This window comes from Pezoporus flaviventris, unplaced genomic scaffold, assembly GCF_033815535.1.
Source record: "Pezoporus flaviventris isolate CSIRO_AGI_PZ_B2104156 unplaced genomic scaffold, CSIRO_AGI_Pfla_v1 ptg000066l, whole genome shotgun sequence".
NCBI lineage: Eukaryota > Metazoa > Chordata > Aves > Psittaciformes > Psittacidae > Pezoporus > Pezoporus flaviventris.
In genome coordinates, this window is record NW_026892614.1 from 16,013,360 (window position 1) to 16,034,997 (window position 21,638).

At 39.7% G+C, this 21,638-nt stretch overlaps 1 protein-coding gene across 1 annotated transcript in view; it reads right to left on the minus strand.

The window, feature by feature from the left end:
• Nucleotides 1-15,935, minus strand: part of LOC133278520 (centromere protein J-like) — a 33,921-nt gene extending 17,986 nt beyond the window's left edge. Inside the window, exons 1-9 of the mRNA XM_061471378.1 lie at nt 15,423-15,935; nt 14,989-15,085; nt 13,114-13,344; nt 11,963-12,058; nt 11,136-11,274; nt 9,277-9,382; nt 6,850-8,269; nt 5,569-5,680; nt 1,328-1,493 (exon numbers count right to left, since the gene is read on the minus strand). Coding sequence (XP_061327362.1) covers nt 1,328-1,493; nt 5,569-5,680; nt 6,850-8,269; nt 9,277-9,382; nt 11,136-11,274; nt 11,963-12,058; nt 13,114-13,344; nt 14,989-15,085; nt 15,423-15,875 — 2,820 coding nt within the window. The 5' untranslated portion in view covers nt 15,876-15,935. The remainder of the gene's footprint in view (nt 1-1,327; nt 1,494-5,568; nt 5,681-6,849; nt 8,270-9,276; nt 9,383-11,135; nt 11,275-11,962; nt 12,059-13,113; nt 13,345-14,988; nt 15,086-15,422) is intronic.
• Nucleotides 15,936-21,638: the final 5,703 nt, after the last annotated feature.

Here is a 21,638-nt window from a genome sequence, read left to right on the forward strand (position 1 = left end):
TTGAACCTGCACTCATTATGTTATCAGGTAGGAACAAAAGATTAAAACAATTCTACCAAACGTCACCTCTAGGGCTAGATCTAGTCAGGAAACACAACTATTCCCTGGCAAAAATTCTAACATTTTTTTTTAAATCCAAATGGGAAATAAAGTTGATGTTTCAAAGTATTGAGCAGACAGGTCATTCAAAATACTTTTATTCAAAATACTGGAATAACCCCACTGAAACAGTTAATCATTTCCTGTTGTAAATGTTACCTCTAGAGAAATGCGGAACACAATCAGAGAAAACATTTGTTATGTGTATGATACAAAAATATGTATTTCAAAAAATGTACAAACGAGAAATAAAGAATGTATTGAAAGTTTGAACAAAATACTGTCTTGCCAGTTTTGTTTCTTCTGAAACTTTTCTGGCCAAGAAAATAATTGAAATTGTCAGTTTTGTGCCAAATACATCACTTTGGTTCAGACATCCTTTTGCAGAAGAACATTGCTCCAGACATTTCTAAGCATTACCATAGCCTACTCCTTTATCCTGTAAGAATATAGGTTTAGCTGTCCCCATCTCATTTATCACTGTCTCACATGGATCACCATTTCCCCCTTTTCTTTATTCGTGATTCTTCTAGAAAATTGCTTAAACTCATATTATGTCTAACTGGTTTTGATAGGGAAAACAGTCACAGATATTCAGAGATTACTTTATCCCTAAGGAGGCTTATATAGATGATTCAAACAGAATCCCCTAAAGGAACTCAGAAGAAACACAGTCAGTGATTCAGGAATGTTATTAGGCAGGTTAGGTGTTAGATACACAGCTAGATATCACCAAAATACTCAAAGCCAAAGGCCAGGATAGTTCAAGTTAAAAAATCAACAAACTCCCACATCAGGGATGAGAACAGAGAACAATGGCCAATACCTCTGTGCCACTGGCACAATGGCTTTTTGTATGAAAAAGATGTAAACCCCACAACAGCAGGAGTTGGAATATTTTTTAAGAGCTAGCTCAGATCTGGGCAAATCAATACAAGAAGTATAAGGAACCTGGGAACCTCTCAACATACCTTAAGAAATAGAAGGCACAACCTAATTTTTTCGTATATCAAGAAAGTGGGGCACTTATATGTACTTAAAATAATACATTTTAAACCAAAGTAATGTACTATTAACAAAAATCTTCACTGTACGCACAACTGTCCTGAAGATGTAATTATTGGCCACCTGTGGCAAATGGAAGGATTCAGGTACTACCGTAAGATGCCCGCATGGGAGGATATTAATTGATGAGAACTGCATATTTATTCAACAGAAGACAGCTTACTTGTATTTCTTCTGATTTTGCATTTTCTTCAGTGGCACTAGCTGCTCCTTTGAACTTGCTATGGGCAATGTTTTCTTCCTGCGGCGGGTGAATTTGGTCCCTGTTGTATTCCAAAGAATGAGTCAGTTCCTGGCTCCGAACAATGTTGAGCTGGTCCATTTGTGTTCTGCTCAGAAGGTAAACAAATAGTATGACTTTGACTTAAACATTATAATAAAGGACAGTCTTTAGATGTGCCTTGTTTGGGCATGATTTTTGGTGGGCTTGGGCATACCCCATATATGCTGGTACTGCTGGGAGTGGCAAAAAGTTATCAGCACTTGTCAAAACCGAGGTCCTCCACTAAGAACACTCATGTATGTGTTCAGCTGCAAAATTGATTCTACAGAGCGGATGGAAACAATTCTTATTGAAATTTTCTGACAACATAATGACCATGAACCTAGAGGCTTTTAAGCACATTTTCTGTTCAGAGAGATAGCTAAATTAGGGCAGACCTGCAGATGACACAGCTAGTCCTCTGGCATGGCACCTATGAAGAGCTTTATCATGCAGAGCTGGGGACTGAGCTACGCATCCAGCAGCCATTACATTGCTGTTACGACAAATCAGAACAGCCATAGAACTGAATGAAGGAGCCTAAAGTACTTTACTTTCCGTAGGTAAGTACACTCCAAGAGTTAAATGTGGGAGCTTAGTGTCAGAAGAGATTTTTCCTTCGAACTCAGTGTCTCAAGGCATGAGTAGTCTGGAACTGCACTTAAAAACTTAGCAAGATGGGGAGAGTGTAAATCTTTACATATCCTCAAACGGAGTGTATTCATAAGACTATGATACAGCTGCTTAGTTAATTTTTAATATTATACTAAATTATTTGTTAGATCCCTACATCAGCTCATTTCATGACCTACAGCCACCAACTGGTTTTCACTATTACTTGAAATACAACATGAGCTAGAGGAGGCAGCCATGACCCCATGTTTTCCTCTCTGTAATGCAGTTTAGCCCTTCAGCAGAAAAATATGAATGTTCTCAAAGGTACTAAGAGACAAATGAACTCCCCATATCCTAATTCGTTACCCATTTTTTATTCTTTTTGGTTGTTTTCTATCCTAAATAAGCTTAACATCCTGGTTAAAGTCATGCTAAAAAAAAAGTTTCAGCAATAGTCAATAGAAGTATTAATTTTCCTCATGTTAATACAGTTAAATTATCAAACATACCTGCCTCGTGTGATTACGTCCAGCCTATAAATGCTCCATATACAGACAAGATGCCCTAAAATACAATGTACTAGAACAAAAGCAAGCACAAGATCTGAAGATAATATCTTCCACTGAAGACTGAACAGTATTGTCTTAACTTTCTTACACCCTGTAAAGTAAAATCCAGGTAGTTATTTCTTCCAGCATCTCAGCTGGTATCAACCTCTTCAGAATTGCACAAGAATTACATCTGTACAAATAAACTAATAGAGCTGGAGCATGAACCCAAGTGTGCAATTGCCCAGAGCTACTGCTAGCATGACCTCTGGTCTTGGCATTGGCCATCCAGCACTGCACTAGGATGTGCTAGGCAAGGTTTGGAAGTTAGATCAGGCCAAGGATCAGATCCAGCAGTTTGGATGCAGCCACTCTGGTCTTCAGGGTAAGGTAAGTTAGCTCTATGGAGGTGTTCTGCTGCTTACCACAGTGTGAAATATTCCCTTGGCTAGCTCAGGTCAGCTTCCTTAGCTCTTCTAAACTTGTGCACCTGCTCGCTGGCAGAGCATGGGAAACTGAAAAGTCCTTCATTTAGAGTAAGCACTACTTAGCAACAGCTAAAACATTAGTGTGCTATCATCATTGTTCTCACACTAAATCTAAACCACAGCACTGTACCAGCTACTAGGAAGAAAGTTAACTCTATCTCAGCTGAAACCAGGACAGCTCTCTGCTTCAAGGCTAGAAAAAAGATCCTGAGGAAATGTAATAACCAAGGACACCAGGAGCACACACATTATTTCTTTGGAGCCTCTGATAATTAGTTCACAACCCAACCATATATTGCAAATAGGAGCTAGATGCACAACACAGATATAAAAAACATAAAAAAAGGCTAATCAGTTTGTGTGAGCTCAGGTTTTTGCATGCAACCCAGGCACACCTCTGCCTGAGGCACATGGCAGCAGGCTGACTGTGAGGCAAAAACATACATGAAGCAAAAGTCTTTTTTCCAAGAAAAAGTCTTTTAGGGAAAGGTAGATGGGAGAAAAATCCATGTTGTCTACTGCTGATGGTTGAGAAAAAATGCAGATTCAAAACTACAATATATTAAAGAGCACACAAGCTGTTCTTGTTGAAGGAACAAGGAAATAACCATCACTGAATCCTCTGACTGATGCCAAGAGCCAGCAGCAGCTATCTCAGTGCAGCAAGAGTGGAGCCACAGGACAGATTCCCTTAGGTACCAGATACACACAACACACTACATCCCACCTGTTTTCACCCTCTTCACCTGTAATTATTTGTGCCTGCAAAGGCCTGAAAACAAAGTGCTTGGAAATAATAGCAATGGACCTGCCTGGGCAGGTCCAGGCATGTCGTGTGTCACTCAAGAGGATTTTCATTGCTTCCGGTAAGCACAAGTTAACTAACATGTGGTGGCCATCTTGTGCTCCTGATAGGGTTACTGGTTTAAAAATACAAAGCAGATTCTCAGATTGTATAGATCAGCATAAGGCAAATACAGTCCAGCAGGATAAGCTGCCTTTCACAATTAGTTCTAGCTCATAATTTGGAAAAAGTGAGTGAAAAGATGTACGCAATATACTAGGCAGGCATTTTTTGATAAACACCTGTGTGGAAATGCTAAGGGCTACTATGGCTAATGACATGAATAAATACATGAAAGCTCTTTTAAAAATGTGCACTATCATGATAAAATCAAAGCCATTTCACCTCTGGCAGCAGTCAGAGTGCAATGCTGGCAGGGTGCAACACTGCAGTAGTTCTGCACCAGTGCATCACCCCACAGCCAGAATTTACAACAGCAAAAGTAAACCCAGCACCTAATTTCATTAGTAGTTTTACGAACTGCCAAATTCCACAAATATTCTCATCCAGAACACCTATCACAGTCAGCTGGAGATCATCTTCCAATACGTTTGCAAGATCACGAAGTGGAAGGATCTTTAATGAAACAATTTAAGACACTGAAAATATTTTGCTCAAAGACAGCTGTAGGAGAAAAAGATACAAACTGATAAATGTAATTCAGAAATACTTTTTGGCACTAATCCCATGCTCTTTGAAATCAAGAGGAATGGACAAGCAGGTGTGAAAAATAATTTCTTATTTACATTATATGTTAAAATAAAAATCCAGATCAATAAATTACACTGATTTCCACTAGTTAAGAAATAGGCTTTAAAGGCAAAGAGGAAAATAACCTCTCATGTTAACAGTAGATGCTACCTATAATTTCTAACAGATCTAATCGCATCAAAAATATGCATTTGATTTGATTGTAAGCATGCTCAATTTTTATAAGGCATTTGCATAACCTGCAATTAGTTATAGTTGTGAGTCACTTCCATTCTAAACCCCATAGTTTCAAAGCTTCTTGAAGGGATCTTGTGGAAAGTAATTATTATTTTTTTTCCTATGAAAATGTAAAAAAAAAATAAAAACCAACCCCAAACCAAAACAATTTTCAACATTTAATAATTACAAATTACAAAAGAAACTCTCCTGAATTTTAAAGTTCTTCATTTATATGGAACCAAATGCATCCTCAGTCTAAGGTGAAGATAGGTATTCCTGAATAGCAATGCTGTTAGCTCTGATGTATGCTATACACTTTTTGTTAACTTTGGAAATATGGGCTACCCTGATGTGAATGCGATTTAAGAAGTTTATCCTTTACTCCATCAGAGGCTTGATCCCATAAAACAGATTATCCTAAATTCTTACTGATTTGAGTGTAATCAGAAGGTGCTCAGCAATATATAAACAGCATTTGTCATTACTCAGCTTTAAGACCAAAACCACAGTAAGTGTTTTCAGAGTTAGGCCCCTTCAGTTAGGCGCTTTACTTTTAATTTAGACAGCCAAATAAGCATTTCAGTTCTGAGACAATATAGATGCCCTCAAAAAGAAGATAGTTAATAAGTAAGAATTTAGCACCTGATTTTAAGGATCCTAAAGGAAGTATTTGTCTCACTGCACACACAGATTAATTTGTGGTGTAGACAGATTTACCTGTGCAAATGTGTTGCTTTCTCTTGTTCTTCCTTCACCTTAGTCATTGGAGGGGTTCCTCTGCAACATACGCCAGTCTCTAATCCTCTGGTAACAACGTTCTGGGTTTCTTCTATAAACACATCTATGTTAGTACACAGAACTTTGTGAATATTTATGAACACTCTCTACATGTTTAAAACCAAAAACTGCATAAGTGCAATAAGCTTTACTGTTTAATCTATGCGGAAGAATGAATCTATCTCTACATAATTACACAGATATTCAGTTCCCATCATAGTTCTTAGTAGTACAGTCCAAGCCCTACAAATCATTACACGTGAAATGAATTTGGGGATATATCAGTGTTGGTAGATGAATTCCTTTTCAGGAATGTGAATGCCATGTGATAATGCAAGCTTATTTTGAATTTAACTTTTGAAGAAGCCTCAGGAACCCTTTAACAGGACTCTGACATGGAGTGGGGTGTGCTTAGCAAGCAGTGACAGAGCAATTGAAAGCCATCAGAAGTGATTTCTGCCGGGGTGATAACTGCAGGCAGGACAAATGATTTTGACTGGTCTTACACAAAGAGGCAGCTAATGGGTTTGGGATGAGGAGTCAATGCAGGGGAAGTCCTTCAGGGGAAGCTAAGAGAGAAGAAAAGTCAAGAACCAGTTTAACAAAAAGGACTAAATCTGCTCAAGGAGGATATTATTTCACTGCTAGAAGTATGATCACTGGGCCAAAAGGCTGGAAAGATCGTTGACCAAAGAACTGGGACCGCATTAAGGACAAACTGAGTGAAGATGTTCATAGAAAATCACCATTTTCTGCTGATGCGAAGGTCTATGTGTCTTAGGAGCAAAACATGCAAATTTAAGAAATTATTTTGACCACCTTTTTTAAAGTCATCTCTGAGGAGAGTAAAGAGAAAATGTAAGCATCTCACTGTCAAAGGGTCATTGGAAGGAACACACCTAAGCTACAGGGAACAGTAGCACTGACTCTAAGGACTCACTGAACCTCTCACGCATCTCATGTGGTCAAAAGTCTCCACTTGAAAATGCACCTCAAGCAACAGACTTGAAAACCATCTAGTGACAATGAAGAGCAAAGTATAACAAGGAGTTTGCAGATTTATCTCTCTCCTTTTCACTTTTTTCCCCAGCTTGGGACTGAGAAATATTGACAGAGGTGGGCACATACCTAGGGAGCACAGGCAGAATGAGGCATACATTCAAGAGAAAATTTTTTCCCCTATGGAAAATAAATATAAATCAAAACTTGGGGAGCACTTACCTAATCTGTCTCTAACCAGCTTTTTCTGAGGTTCCTCCACTGCAGAGGTTTCTTTAATCTTGAAAGCAGGAATCTCACCAGACATTGTTGAGGGTGGCAGATGCAGGCTTTTAACATCCTTGGCCCTATTCTCATTCTTTGATTCAGGCTCATGCTCTCTCCTTTTCAATTTTGTGGGATAATATAAAGACTGCTGAAGAGAAGAGCAAGCCTTGCTCTCTTTCAGTCTGGCAGCCCCAGTACTGGAATCGCTGCTGCTTGTGCTGCAGGAGAAATCTTGTCTTGAGATCCCTTGAATATCTTGTTTCCTTGGGGATGACGTGCTGTGCTTTTTAACATACTTTATTTTAGTTCCACTGGGCTCATCACTAGCATAATCACCATCAGAGAGATCCAAATGTGCACAAGTATGATCTACTCCCTGAGGCCCATTCTGGGAGGGATACCGAGCATGGTGAGATTTGGAGTCATCATCGCTGTTGGAGGATAAGCAGCTTGATTCACAGGATGAAGATGCAACATACCATGCTGAGGCAGCTCTCCCCTTCCTTTGCCACTCCTGCTTCAAGGCTGAGGATGAGCTTCCCTTCTCCACAGCCTCAGAAGAGCTATGTGTAAGTTTTACTATCTTATCGTTGACCATCTTAAACCCAGTATTGATTTGTCTTTTGCTTTCTGAGCTCTGGCTCCCTGAAACAAGCTCCTGTGTGCAAGCCCGAACCCACTTCTCATCCTGTGTGAACGCAGGGTCTGCACTCCACTCTGATTCCTTGATGTGATCTGGTTTTAAATCCTGAAGTAGAGAATGCTTTTGCAGGACCTCCAAGGGGTTTTTTGCTCCTTCTGTGTGATGACCCCTTAGAGGCCAATCCACCCTACCTTGTTGCTTTTTCAGGGTACCATGCACAGGTCTTCCATCAGTTCTGCCTGCTTGCCCAAGAGAATCCATATGACGATTTTCCTTTTCCTCGCCTACTTGCAGGTTCATTTCCATTAAAGTTTCTGGACTTGGTTGCAGGATTTCAGGCCATCTTCTCTGTGGTGAGCCAGTGGGATTTTTCTTTGTGTCTTCATCTCTCCTGATCACTTGTTTTTCTTCTAAACTTTGCTCTACTATTTTTGCTTCACAGTCAGTCTGAGAATTTAACTCCCACTCAGCTGAAGCATTGTCTGCCTTATTTTCATGTGTACCAATCTTCCTGGAGCCACTGACCTGAAGACTGAACTTAGAGTATTCCCCTAGGTGCAGTACGCCTGCATCCACTTGGCCAGGCTGGGAGAAATGACCTGAGCAATCCAAACCAGCTCTTCTGGAATGCTTGTTGTCATCTTTTAAAGGTTTCTGTTTATTTCTTCTGAGCCTTGCCATACCATCTTTTCGTTTCAGAAAAGCCTTCCGAGTTGTTACTTTTGCCTTGCTCTGAAAAGACACCCAAAATCCTGACAATCAGAGTCTGAGAATTGCTCTCCAGAAAGATATAGTATCATAGACTCATGGACTGGTTTGGGTTGGAGAGGACCTTCAGTTCACCGAGTTCAAATCTCCCTGCAATGGGCAGGGGCACCTTCCACTAGATCAGGTTGCCCAAGGCCCTGTCCAACCTGGCCTTGAATCTTATTTATGATAACTGAAAAAGCTGAGACACCAGAAGGCTTAAAGACAGTGACTATGGATAGTGAGTATGTAAGTAACAGCCCTGAAGCTACAGGGAAGGCACAAGAACTTTTAGAAGCAGTTGTGATGTGCCACCTCCACTAATTCATTCGTAGAGTCAGATAGTTAGGATGGTGCTAAGCGTTTATATTATAGGTCATCAAAGTTCTGTCTTGCTTTGTTTTTAAAGGAAGTCTGAGTGCTTTTTCTATGTGGTACAGAAATATATAAGTGCCTCAGTTGGAGATTTTATTTCACCAGAGAGACATAAAGAAAATTCCTGAATGATGAGATGTTTGTCTCCCAAGTCAACAGGCCTAACAAAATGCTGAGTCTGATACCTCTAGACATAGGATCACCTCAAACTGCACATAAGGCAAAAACCAGAAAAGTATGATTGTAATTGGCCCTTTATAAAAACTGTATTTGGAAATATCCCCATTCTTGCATTAATGGCACATGAGAGACCGCATGAACCATTTATTCTGAAATAAACTGACAGAAACAACCTTGAGGTCTAATTCAGCTAAGTGACTTAGGCACAAACTATGACCCAGAAAGTATGCGGAAAGAGAGGAAACCAGTGGAAAAGTGGGGAATGTGTTTGCGACTGAGTTATATAGTTTATTTTACTTCTGGGGAAAATCTTCCAACATAGCATGAAAGAACACTGGGAAAACGTGCTGCCATGGAATGAGCCAAAACAGCCCACACAATACTCAGTGCCATGAGAACTTGTCAAGAGCAAAGTGAATGCACCAATGGCACAGTACCTGATGCTCCTGCTGTTTTTCTAGGAGGTGATTGTCTACTTCAAGTTGTTCTTCAACAAATTCTTCAGAAGTATTCTGCCTAATACCAATTGCTGCTGTGACTGGCCTAGGCAAGGAACAAGAAGGTACTTATTTGTAAGGTTCTCCAATTAGTTTTCTTTTGATAGTTCTCATAGAACTGATGTTGAGTTTAGAACAGAAACGTTTGTTAAATGTGAAGCATGTTAATAAAAAGCCCACTAGTACTTGACACCTAAGTCTCACTTTAAAAAATCCTGTCTACACTAAACATTAATTATGCTTTTAGCAAGTAACATTTTTTGGCTGGCATCAGTCTTCCCTTAAAATTATAAAATACCAAAAGGAAAAATATTTCAGGCATTTTCTCCAGACTAGATCTGATTACAGTCACAAAGAGCTCATCGTCTCTCTGACAGACTGGTTTGAATTAGAAGGTGAAGAGTGATAGAGGAGAAAAATAATGTCTATAATGTTGTGGAGGGACAAATTGAACTCTGACTTAAATTGAAGCAGAATATAGCATACATGAACAGATCTTATTTCATTGGAAATGTGCTTAGAGCCTTAATTTAGTTACTTGTTAGTAATTCCTACCGAATATTAAAAATTCCTGGGTTTAATAAAGGCATTGGTTACTCAGTGTATTACTGTACTTCTATACCCCACCTCTGTCTAACACCATTGTACCACTGATAATCTTTTTTTTGTCAGCCTAGCTCTGTCTGTTAGCTTCAGCATGGGTTAACAGGATTAGATTTGTAGAGCATAACTGTTGTTGATGAGGACTCAACACCAAATAACGCTCATTTCAGGGAAGTTTATTTCAAACCAACTATACCCTGGTCCCATAGTGAAAATGTCACAAAGGCCTGGAATATGTTCAGTGCTTTAGTTTCATCCATCTCATCCCAAGATCATGATGTGAACCAAAGCACAACAAGTGGGGATGACTGAGATATAGTTTCCAGAAGCTCACTGCTGGTCCAAAAAGGCATATGTGTACAGGCCTACTTGCCCAGAGTTGCTTATGGTCCTGCCACCCCTTCTCAGCCTTCAGTTCTGGAGGTTCCTGTCTTCCTCTTCTGCCTAACTCCCACACGGTTAATGCACTAAAACACACTTGTGATAATTGTTCTCAGTCTGTACTTGCCTAGAAAGTTGCTGCTTTTCTTTTATACTTGATGGAAGGCTTGGGGTGCCAAAAAGCTGGTGCTTCTGTCTTCATCAGCTGAGGAAAGGTAACAACTCTACGAGCATTTCTTCCATCACTAATGCCAACCTACCCATTCTTGCCTAGCCATGGGCACCACCTCAGTGTGCTGGTACAACTCCTCCAACACAGTGATGAACCAGATCAGAGAACTGATCCAAGTTAAAAGTTACATCTCTTCAGATAACTTTACAAAGGATTACTTTGGTGACCTGCTCAGTATATAGGCACTTACTTAAAAATTGGTCTTGGCACAGATGAACAGGCAGAGTAAGAACAAGAATGAGTGAGCTACTGAGACTGATGTTGCCATTGCAAACTGATGGCCACAGCAGAAGAAATGATGGCATAACAAAAGATGTTACCTTTCCCTGCCAAATTTTGTCTTACTTCTGTTCTTTGGAGATCATAGTTGCAAAACCAATCAATTTAAATTGGTTAAGCCAGCATCCCATTATATAGAAGCAGATAAGCTGTAAATCCTTAGACCTGTCCAATCTCTGCCCATGCATACCTGCCACTCTCAAGCAAAGAGCATTTGTGTTGCAAATGTAACATATAAAGTATGTGTACAGTCAAGAAAGACAAACTTTTGTAGCTTGACTGACTGCTTAAGATAACTTCTCACCTGTCTTCTATGTTTCCAGTCTTCATCTTTGCCTCTGCGTCAAAGGGAGATGGAGGAATCTTCTCCTTTATTTGTTCTCTTTGTTCTTTGACATCAGAAAAAATTTCAGGGAAACTCCTTTCTTCTAAGTGACTGCTCTCTAAGCAGAAGGAAAAAGGTCAATGAAAACAAAGCTTTTATAGAATGAATAAATGAAAATAAACCTAATGAAATAAATTATAAATGTTTGAATTTTCAACAACATATGCAAGATTTTGATTTTTGAAAACACTTTATAGAATACAGTTGAGTTAAGTAGGTAGGAGGATGCAACCCATGAGAAAAAGAGGCACCTTATCCTCAAGACTAGTTGCTGGAAATAAGGAAAGGGTAAATGGCATGATTTATACTCCTTGTCTCTATACATTTGTAACACTTGGTTAATGTGTTCACTGCAGAACATTGCAGTGAAGACGCTTTGCTAGACAGTACTGAACTACTCATGTGTCTGTAATTGTGACCTGAAAGCCAGTTCATTAAACAGTTTAACAAGCAGTATTTGTACACATGAGCCTTTCTAACTGAGCATTTTCTATTCTATTTTCATTTTATTCTATTTTTAATTTCTATTCTATTTCACAAAAATGAACCTTGTCACCTGCCTTGCAGAGGTGACACAGCAGGTTGACTACAGCAAGGGATTTAGAACCCATGTATCCCTCCTTACAATCTCGTGTGTGGCTATGCTGTCTCCAGAATGTAATAGAAGTGCCCCAGCACTGTAATTTTTAACTAGTGTTTCCCAGTGCAAGGCAAGAACAATGTGTCCAAGCAGCTCTGTAATTCACCTTTGTTTTCTTCTCTGTTTTCTTCTTGAGCATTTTGTCTGGCAAGTTTTTTTGTGGGGCTCCCAGTATGCTGAAGCAGTGGCTCTGTGCTTATCCCTTTAAATAAAGATGTGAAGTGTTATGCAGGTTGTTGTTACACTCATGTTTATGTCTCCAGCAGTAAAACCCCACACTTCTCACAACATTTAGGAAGGTCTCGGTTCAGCCCAGTCCCCATGCACACGATTATCTGAAGCATATTTCAAAGGCAACTCCACTGACCAGCTTCCAGCTAGGAGTTAACCTGATGGAATAAGGTCTCTGAACCTTCTAGCCTTAGTTTAGCAACCATGAAACAGTTCTAAATTAGTGCTGCTGTCAAAAAAAAAGCAGGCATACCTCCCCCTGTCCTCATGTGTTCTTGCTTTTAGGTTCCTGCTGTCATCTGCTCCCTGCTTCATTCTTTTGTGCTGGCACAAGTATTCCTGAAGCTCTCTGATAAATTTCACTGAGCAACTGACCCAGGTTCAGGTTAACACAGCAAGAAATAATAGTGCCAGGCACAAAAAAAAAGAGATAAGACTCGTTCAATGGGAGTATCAGTCCTGGGCTAGCTTAAAGAATATGAAGTTAAAGTTTCAATTGTACTATGGGACTGTCTCACAGCATCACAGTCAGGTCTTGCTATAAAAGTTCAAAGGAATCAAAGATGCTGGTCTGATTTACAACTTCTTTCCTTTTAAATGGATTCATTACCACTTCTTTTTATTCCTCTTCCCCACATTTTAAAATCAACTTTTAATTTGCTGTAAATTGCTCTTTCTTCTTTCTCAACCTTTGGTATCCCATTTCCTACTTCTTATTCTTCTCCCCCTAAATACAACATACTCCCTACTTCATATAACTTATCTCTTCCAATTTAACGACTTTCTGCTCCATTTATATACAAGGCCCAGTTTCGCTGTTAGTGTGAGAGGCAGGATAAATATGATTCAAAAAGCAAAAAAAAGTCAAGTTTAAAATACTTTAAAATCTTTGATAACAAGCCCCTATCAACACAAAGCAGCTTCCCCTGACCTGCAACAAAATCAGTAACAATCACTAGCAAGTGCAAAAACTCACAGGAGTTGCATGATAGCCTTAACTTCAGATTTCCAGTACTTTTTACCCACCTGAATCTGAAAGGTGCATGTGGTCTCCTGAGATTTCTGAACTGCTCTCATTTGGCATGAGCAGTGGAGATCTGCTTTGCTGAGCAGAGCACATTGCCAAGGGAGAGGTCTGTAAGCGCTCCAGGCGCTCAACTTGGGAAGAACTTTCTGTTGGGAACTGGACAGGAATGGAAGTAGCTGGACAGCACAGAAGGGGTGGCATTGTGGCTACTAGGTGAGAAATAGAAAAGCCTAAAAATATTTACCAGAGAACAATTAGGGAAGCGTAAGACAAATATTTTGCACCAACCCAGAAATCTTTTGCTGAACTGGCATTGCACAGACACAACGTTGCTCTCTATTTCCCTGGTGGTTTGCATGTTCAGAGTGAAGTAAACAGATTCTGCATTTGTTATTTTATTTAAACTGTAAAACATGATTTCGGCAACCACAAATCATAACCAAAATTATTGTTTGTTACAGGGATGCTGAACTACAGGGAATTTATAAATTCTGAGGGTGCAAACCAATATTTTCCCTAGAATGTCTTAAGTCCCTTAACAAGTAAAAGTTAAGTGTTGCAAAGGATCTCTGAGGCACTCCTTAATGCAAAAGAGTGGAAGGCACGCCTGGTTACACATCTTATTAGAAGACTTCCAAGTGAAAAAGATATAACGAGTTCTGCACAGGGATCAGAGGCCAGTCTCACTACTTCCAGGAATGAAATCCATCTAGAAGGTTACAAAATCAGGCTCACTTCTTATTTTCTTTCTCCACACCATGATTCCTTTTTGTCCTGTGCCCTGACTCCAACAAGAAGAGTAGAGAGTGCCTGCAACTGAAATTGCCTCATCCCCAGTTAAGGCATGTTTTGAAAGATTTGTGGATTCAAATGCTGTCAGAAACTATCTCAGCAAAAACCCCAAACCCAACTCACTACTTCTGGGCAGATGCTCTAACCACACAGCTAGAAGACGGGCAGAGCCACTTCTGTCTGTGTTACCATGACGCTTGGAATTAGAGTGAGAAAACTGATGCCAGGTCAATGCACAGATGCAGTCAGGGGGTCTTAGGCTGCTTCAGCTCCTACCACATGGATTAGGTGAAGCTGCCTCCTCAGCAGGTTATCTGAGGAGCAGCAGCTATCCAAGGATCACTTTTATCTTCCTATGTCCTTCTGATGCTCCTTGTTATGTAGAAGCAGCCCTACCAAAGCCAAGCCCGTGCTGCCACAAGTCTGCACGATTTCCCTAAAGTCTCCTTTCACAATGGGGTCGCATGCTGAGGAGAATGCGCTACTACTGTGAACAACGTGGGACTGGAGCAGGGGGCTTTTCATTTTCCCGATTGCTGAGCAGATGGTGTTTTCTAGCAATGCTATTTGTATGATACCAGTAAAATGAAGCTGTTGAAGGAGCCTTATCATGGTGTGAGGAACAGGTGGCTGTACCATTAAATATATGAATCTACAACAGAAACAGGGTGCATTGACTTTCACTTCTTTTTTCAATTAAAAGCTGTAGCTTTCAAATATAGGTACAGGAAAAAAAGGGCTACTTCATCCTTTCTGTAATGCTTACCACTATACTATCATTTTTTGCAGTACCATTCAAATCTATATTTCAACAGTCCACACAAGAAACTGTTATTAAACTTAAAGGACTCCTCCTCTTGGTTCTCCTGAAATTTTAATATACAAAGGTGGAAAGAAGTGTTGTCTGGGGTTTACAGCTTGTGTGCAATGAAATGAGTGTTTTAGCCCATCTGCCAGAGTCCCCAGACACTGAAAACAACTATCAAACCTTCTATTTATTTAGGGAACTCTGCATTTCACTGCTGGAGTGCAAGCATCATCAAGTGAGGGTGCTGCAGCATCAGGAGGGATTCCCCAGGTACCTGGGTTGTAAAGTGCAATAATTTTCTGCTGTTCAGCCACCAGCCTTCGCAGCTGCTCCATCTGCTGCCTCATCATCTGGTCCTGCTGCTCTGGAGTCTGAAAATGTCATGAAGATAAAGTATCAAACTACATTTCTGGAAGGTTTTTTTAAATAGAAAGAATTATCATATCTGAACTTTGGGGATAGGTATCTCTTAAAGTGCATTAGTTTTAATAAAGAATGTTGACATTTGTATGTAAGCGTCCACACAGATGGACACTTCTCTCACTTTTGTGTCTCAGCTTCTGTGGAAGGAAATCCCAGCATATGCACCAGAAGAAAAAGGTGATTGATGTGAGGCTGAGTAGCAAAACCTGGGAAGGCACATTCTGCCTGCATGGTGTCGGTGTACCCTTTGAGCTGTAAAATGGCAAAAGATTTTTGCAAACGAACCTGCTCTGTGTTTTTGTAGGTGGAAGCACAATAGTTCACCCCACGCTCTGTGGCAGGGAGCAGAGGAGGAGTCAACATTTCTAAGGTGTCATTTGCATCATGAATTCCAGCTTGGGTTTCACTGGAAGCCAACTTTTGAGAGAAAAAATCAGAGCTGGCCAAATGATGTAACTCTCTTGCATGCTGAAAAGCTTGGTTGTGGCCCAAGTTATCTGCTGAGACATTACTGTTGCCCGCCATAGCACTGGCTTCTGAACTGTATAAAAGTGGACACTTCTTGCTGGAGGACTCACTCATATTCTCAACCCAACCTGAGGTAAAAGAAGGCATGACCTTATCAATTATTATATTGGAAGATGGTACCATGCTTGTCAGATCACTAGCAGTGTGCTGTGACATATGGTCTTCCTCCTTAAAAGCATCTGATTCCATGTCCTGCTTTCTGAAATCCATATTAGGGTTGTGCAATAAAAACCATCATGAAAAATGTGCCATACTGACACAGTAAATCTTGTGATTGTCTTCTTTCTTTTCTTTTATTTTTTATCCAAGAGATTATTCTTTTTAGGCCAGGCTGAATGTAGAATATCTTCTGACTTCAGAAACTGTAATATATATAGAGAGATGTATTTATATTTTTATATATGCATAAGTATATATAAAATATATGTATGTGTGTATATATATATAAACACTCTTGGGACACAAGCAATACAAGAAACCTGTAAAATCACAATATTTCTGCCAGCTAAAATGTCTTAGATGTACTGCCTCATCTTTCACTATTAAATCCTAAAGTTTGTACAACCAGGAACAGATGTAAGACTTGAAAACAATAGAAAACAGAACTTACCACTAGAGAGCATTTGCCAAAGTGTCCTGACCTTGCCATTCAGCTAGATCTTCAGCCTTTAAATTCAGAGAAAGTGCTCAATCTCCAAGGGTGACTGCAGAAAGAAAGGGATAGAGACAACAGAAGGAAACAGGAGAAAACGTGGCATGTGAAAAAAATCAAACAAAAACATCACTAGAAAACTGTCTGATGTTTAATGATCAGAGGAATGTTTATTTCAAATGGACAGAATGACACTGCTACAGCTTGCATCCTTTCTCCCTGAGACCAGTATGCCTGAGATGACTGCACAGCACAGAAATTCTGCTTTCCCTCTTTAGGCACCTTGCCTCCAGTCCTTCTGAGGCAGGGGCCAGGCATTCGCTACTTGCCTTAACAAATTGGGATAGGGGAATATATTTCAGCAGCTGAAGATAGTGAGCTCCCCATCTTGTCTGCTATGGGAGGATTTAAATGTGGTTTGTTTTCACTCTTTGAGAAATGTGGAGTCTCCAAGAACTTAATTAACTTGCAAGAAAAATCATTTAATTCCTTCTTCCTGCTTTAATGTAAGTGGTTTGTTTAAGACCTATACACATCCTATGGATGCATCATGCGTAGCTAGGGAGCATTATGCTGTTTGCAGGCTTAAACTCCCTTTAGAAGAATCTACAGTTCCTCTGGAAACATTTTGGAAATCTACAAATTTAAACCAAAGGAAGTCCAGGCTGTCTGGGCAGATGCTTATACACTAAAATAAGAACCCTACAGAATGGATCTTCAATAGGAATGAAAAGGGGGAATAAAAAGGATAGATCAGAAAGGATGGGCTAAGAAATCACACCTAGAGAAAAGAACAGAGCTCATAACCCTATACTGCAATTCCCTCCAAAGCCTAGGAGGGAACACAAAGGCCCAAGTCTCCCTTTTCCTCTGCTGTCAGCAACAGTATTGGATGTATTCCGGTATTGCACAGGCGTGGATATGATAATTTACTTCTCCTTCAGAACTCCACTTCAGGTCAAACTCAAATGTACCTAAAAGTTGCAGCCTGCCAGGGGGTTTTCTGAATATAATGCTGTGTGCAAGTTGGTTGAGTCCTTTTTCTGTTTGCTTTTCTTTTTTTAAACTTGGGAAACAGCACATACCCACGAAAAACACTAAGCTGTTCCTGGGGTTACAAAGTTCAAATGCTGAGCAGCTATCAGCTGCCAGTATGAAGGTTACTCTCAGTAGTAAGAGGCAATGCAAAGGCTGCTAGTGGCCTGTCCCAGTGACATCACGTTTTGCACTAGGTGCACAGAGACTCCATGTCCTGGTCATGCTTTCTCCAAAATACAAATGAAGGAAATATAATCTGAAGACTAAGAATGGTGGGATCTGTAAACAGGCAATATTTGCTAAGAGTATCGCCAAACACATACTTCACTTTAGGCACCGCAGGGAATTAGTAAGCAGAAGCTCTCACCCACAGCCCTGATCCCTGCGGTTCTTCCTGGACTGCACCATTCAATCAAAGCCACGCCAAGCCCCCGCATCGCCAGGCAACAAAGTAATCCCTCAGTAAATATGGCCAAAGCCATATTCAAAACTGCTCCCTGTGAGGTAGAAATGCCTTTGCACAGCGCACCTTGGCAGCTGGACAAAGCAAACAAGGAAGCACAGAACAGGCTGACAATTGCCTTGTGAAGTGTCAGTGGGGATTCTTTTTAGCAGATACCTTTCATTTCAAAACGCTTATAAAAATACTAACCTGTTCTTTCTCAGGTGGTCTCCTAATAAATATTTGACAAAATAAATAAGTAAAATACTTTGCACTTTCACAGAGCCTTCCAACCATGGAATTTTAAAGCACTCAATGTGTTAACCTCTTGCATATGGTCAGTATGCCTCTGCATATGTGACCTGATCTTTAACACTACTGAATCCTCACAAATTCCCCTGAAAACAAGAAGAAATCTAACTGAAAGCCCTGACAGTTCTAATAAGGTGCCCCAAAAGTTAACCGTATGTGCTCAGGTCTGCAGACCTCAGCTGAGGCCTCAGAGCCAGCCTGGCAGCCATGCCATAGCTGCCGGTGATAGGCGCACAACAGGGAAGCCCTCTTCCCACAGCACTGTCTGAAAGAATTTTGGGAGAAGAATTTTCCTAAACCTGGGAGCAGTTGCCAGTGTCTCCCTACTGGAGACAGGAATGAGAAGTTATTATTTGTGAATTTTGCTTCTGCTTTTTAGAATTGTATTACTAAGAATGGGCAACAGCCATAAACTTGATGCATGTGGGGAAACAGGACAGGGAGACCCGAATCAGTGGTGATAATTTTCTTTTAAGCAGTGCAGAATATAGAATAATCAACAGGAACTGAAGTTCTGAACATATCCTTCACCCACTGCACTCTCCAAAATCTGATGGGTTTTATATTATTCTATATCTGCACTGCTTTGATACCTAACAATCCCAGGCATGGATCTTGATCCTTCTCTGCTGGGAATGGTACAACCCATAGCAAAATTACAGTTATTTTATAATCTCGTGAAATTAAGTTAGCAGCTGCTTCATGGGTTACGCTTGACTTCTGCAAACATGAACATACAATATAAAAAACAACAATAACATAAAAAGGGTTAAGTTTGTCCATTAATTCCCATTAACTTCTGTACGCTTTGGGACATGTCTAAAGTGATACAATGAAAAATATACATCAACACAAAAAATAAGTTATGTTTTTCCTTTCAAAAATACTAAGCTAGCCAATTCATTTTATAGGAGAAAGCACCTATCAGTAATACCAGAGCAGCATCTAGCCCTTCACACTTCAGAATGATTCAAACAGAAAGCAAGACTGGTATCAACCTAAACAAAATGGAGTTTCCAGATAGTCATGTTTAATTGCAATCTTCAAGCCTTTTGTTGTAAGAAATGTGCTGAAAAACACATTTAGAAGATGTATTGGATAATTATGTTTTTTTAAGTTATTAATGATTTTGTGATATGTTTATATTTGCTTATTTTTCATTATACTTTGAGATTTTTTTATTCTTATGCAATATGCAATTATTTGATGATGTAATAGGAAACCATACATTTATTTAAGGTGAGGAACATAGCCATTTACTTGTATTCAGTTCTTATTTGTCCCATATGACCACAATGGCTGGTGCATTTGAAAGCTACTATTTGGCAACTGATAAAACTCATTACTGTGATCACTGACATCAAACAGTGGCAAATTATTTCTAATCTATGGCCAGTTCTGCACATGTTGTCTCAATATTTGCTACTGGAGCATTACTGATGCCACTGAAGTCAAGAGGAGCAGTGCTGAAGGCCTTCCTGTGAGGTGGAGCAGCACTGCTCCTCACCCCAAGATATCTACCGCCTGTGCTGTGGCAATATATTTCTCCAAAGTCTGCATACCTTAATATTGGTGCTTCTAGTATTTTCCTTTCTTTCTCCAAGTGGATTCCAGATCTTCTCCCAGCAAGATGCTTCCAGCTGCCTCCCTAGCAAGCTGGAGTCTTTAAAAGCAGCAAAAATATACGGCATAGACTCATTTTCCTCTTTTTATTTTCCACATCTCTCCTTTTCACTGAGGAGCCAGCAGCATGGGCAAATGCCTGCTCCAACCAGCCTGTACTGCAGTGTGGAAGCAATAGCAGTTGTATGACCTCCGTACTCAGCTTCTGGTACTTCCTCCGATTTTCTTTTTTTTTTTTTTTGATAAGCAGCTTCAGATGGAGCTCATGTCTGCACCAGTACCTTGCTGCAAAAGCCTAATGTGAGGGCTTGCTCCTCCTGAATCAGTTACTTGTTCGTGAGGTTTGTTTACTAGCCTTGAGTGTACACTACCAGCAACTTAGCAACAGTACCCACAATTCCATGTAATGATCTAATTGGCATGAGTTACTCTCAACAAAGCTCATTTACCATCCACCACTTAGGATACTCTAGGATGTTTGAACTGCATATAATTTATCTTGGACTCTGTAAATACTCTCCAGGAGCGGTTTCTGTTACCTTGCACATTTCCCATTCAAGTTTCCCTATAGCAGAATCACTGTCACAGTTGGAAACTTCTGAAGCAGTTTGCTTTGTTTTGCTTTGCCTTTGCAGCAAAAACAATACCTCCCTAAGACAAAACAAATAGGCATGGGCAACTCAATGAAACTTACCCTCTGAATAGAACAATAACTAAAAGCAGCTTGAGAATTGACTTCAGCCTTCCTCTCCTGTCATTCATTTCTATAAATTAAGCCCTACACAGAAGAGGAATTCACCAAATAGCCTGAAATTCTGAAATGGGCATATGATGCTTTGTTCCTTCTACAATCTGATGCTGTGTCTCAGGAGAAAAGAAATTCTTAGGGAGAGTTAAGAAGGGTCAGAGTTTAATGCTCTGCAGACACTGGTAGCTGTTATGAAGGAAAAACAAGATTTCTGTTAACTGGAGTATGTCCCCACCACCCAAGAAAGAAAAATGAAGTAACTGGCAATGTGTACTGATATGAATCATAGAATCTAAATGGGTACAAATTCTCCAATTACACAAAGACAATTCAAAACCACAACAATGCAAAAAGACCTGGCTTTGGGAAAAAAAGTAAATTGTATGACTGTGTTGTGCTCTGTAATATGTCTCTGTTCATTCAGGCTGCAAATAAGCTTTGATTACATCTACAAAGTGATAACATCTGTTTAAGGTCTGACGTTCCCCTGCATCCCTTGTGATGGGAAATCGGTACAGATACTGCATTATGCTTTCAGACAATTTGTACGGGTTTTAACCACTAGAGGGAAATCTTGCATTATTCCGAGTGAGCAAACAGACTAAAATCGAAGCACACAGAGTAATTTTTAAAATGTAGCAATAGAAATAATTTTACATCTAAAAGAAACGCATGCCCTCTGAAATAATCTTAAGGGATTCTTAGGATAGTATCCATTTCTCACAATATGTTGTGAGAAAGATGATTCCAATGCATCATAATTCACCTATGACACATTAATAAGACTATTTTAACTTTCATAATGGGTCTTTCTTAGAAATCAAACTTAGAAATCAAATTCACACATTCAAACAAAGAATACACTATCTGTATCTTGTATTCCCTTTTCTCTTCCATTCTGTATTTTAATAATGGAATATGGAATATAGAAATTGTTTTTATAAAAAAATACTTGATACTATCAAAAATAATAACATTATGTGGACTAGAAGCAAAACTTGACTTGATATCTACTAGAAATTCATAGGTTAAAAACTGGATACTAGCAGAAGACAGACTAAAAAAATCTCTGTAAAAGTTTTTCAGAAATGGGACAGAAAGCACAATAAAATCATGCCTGGATGATCCCATCCAGGCTAAGAATTGAACAAACAAAAA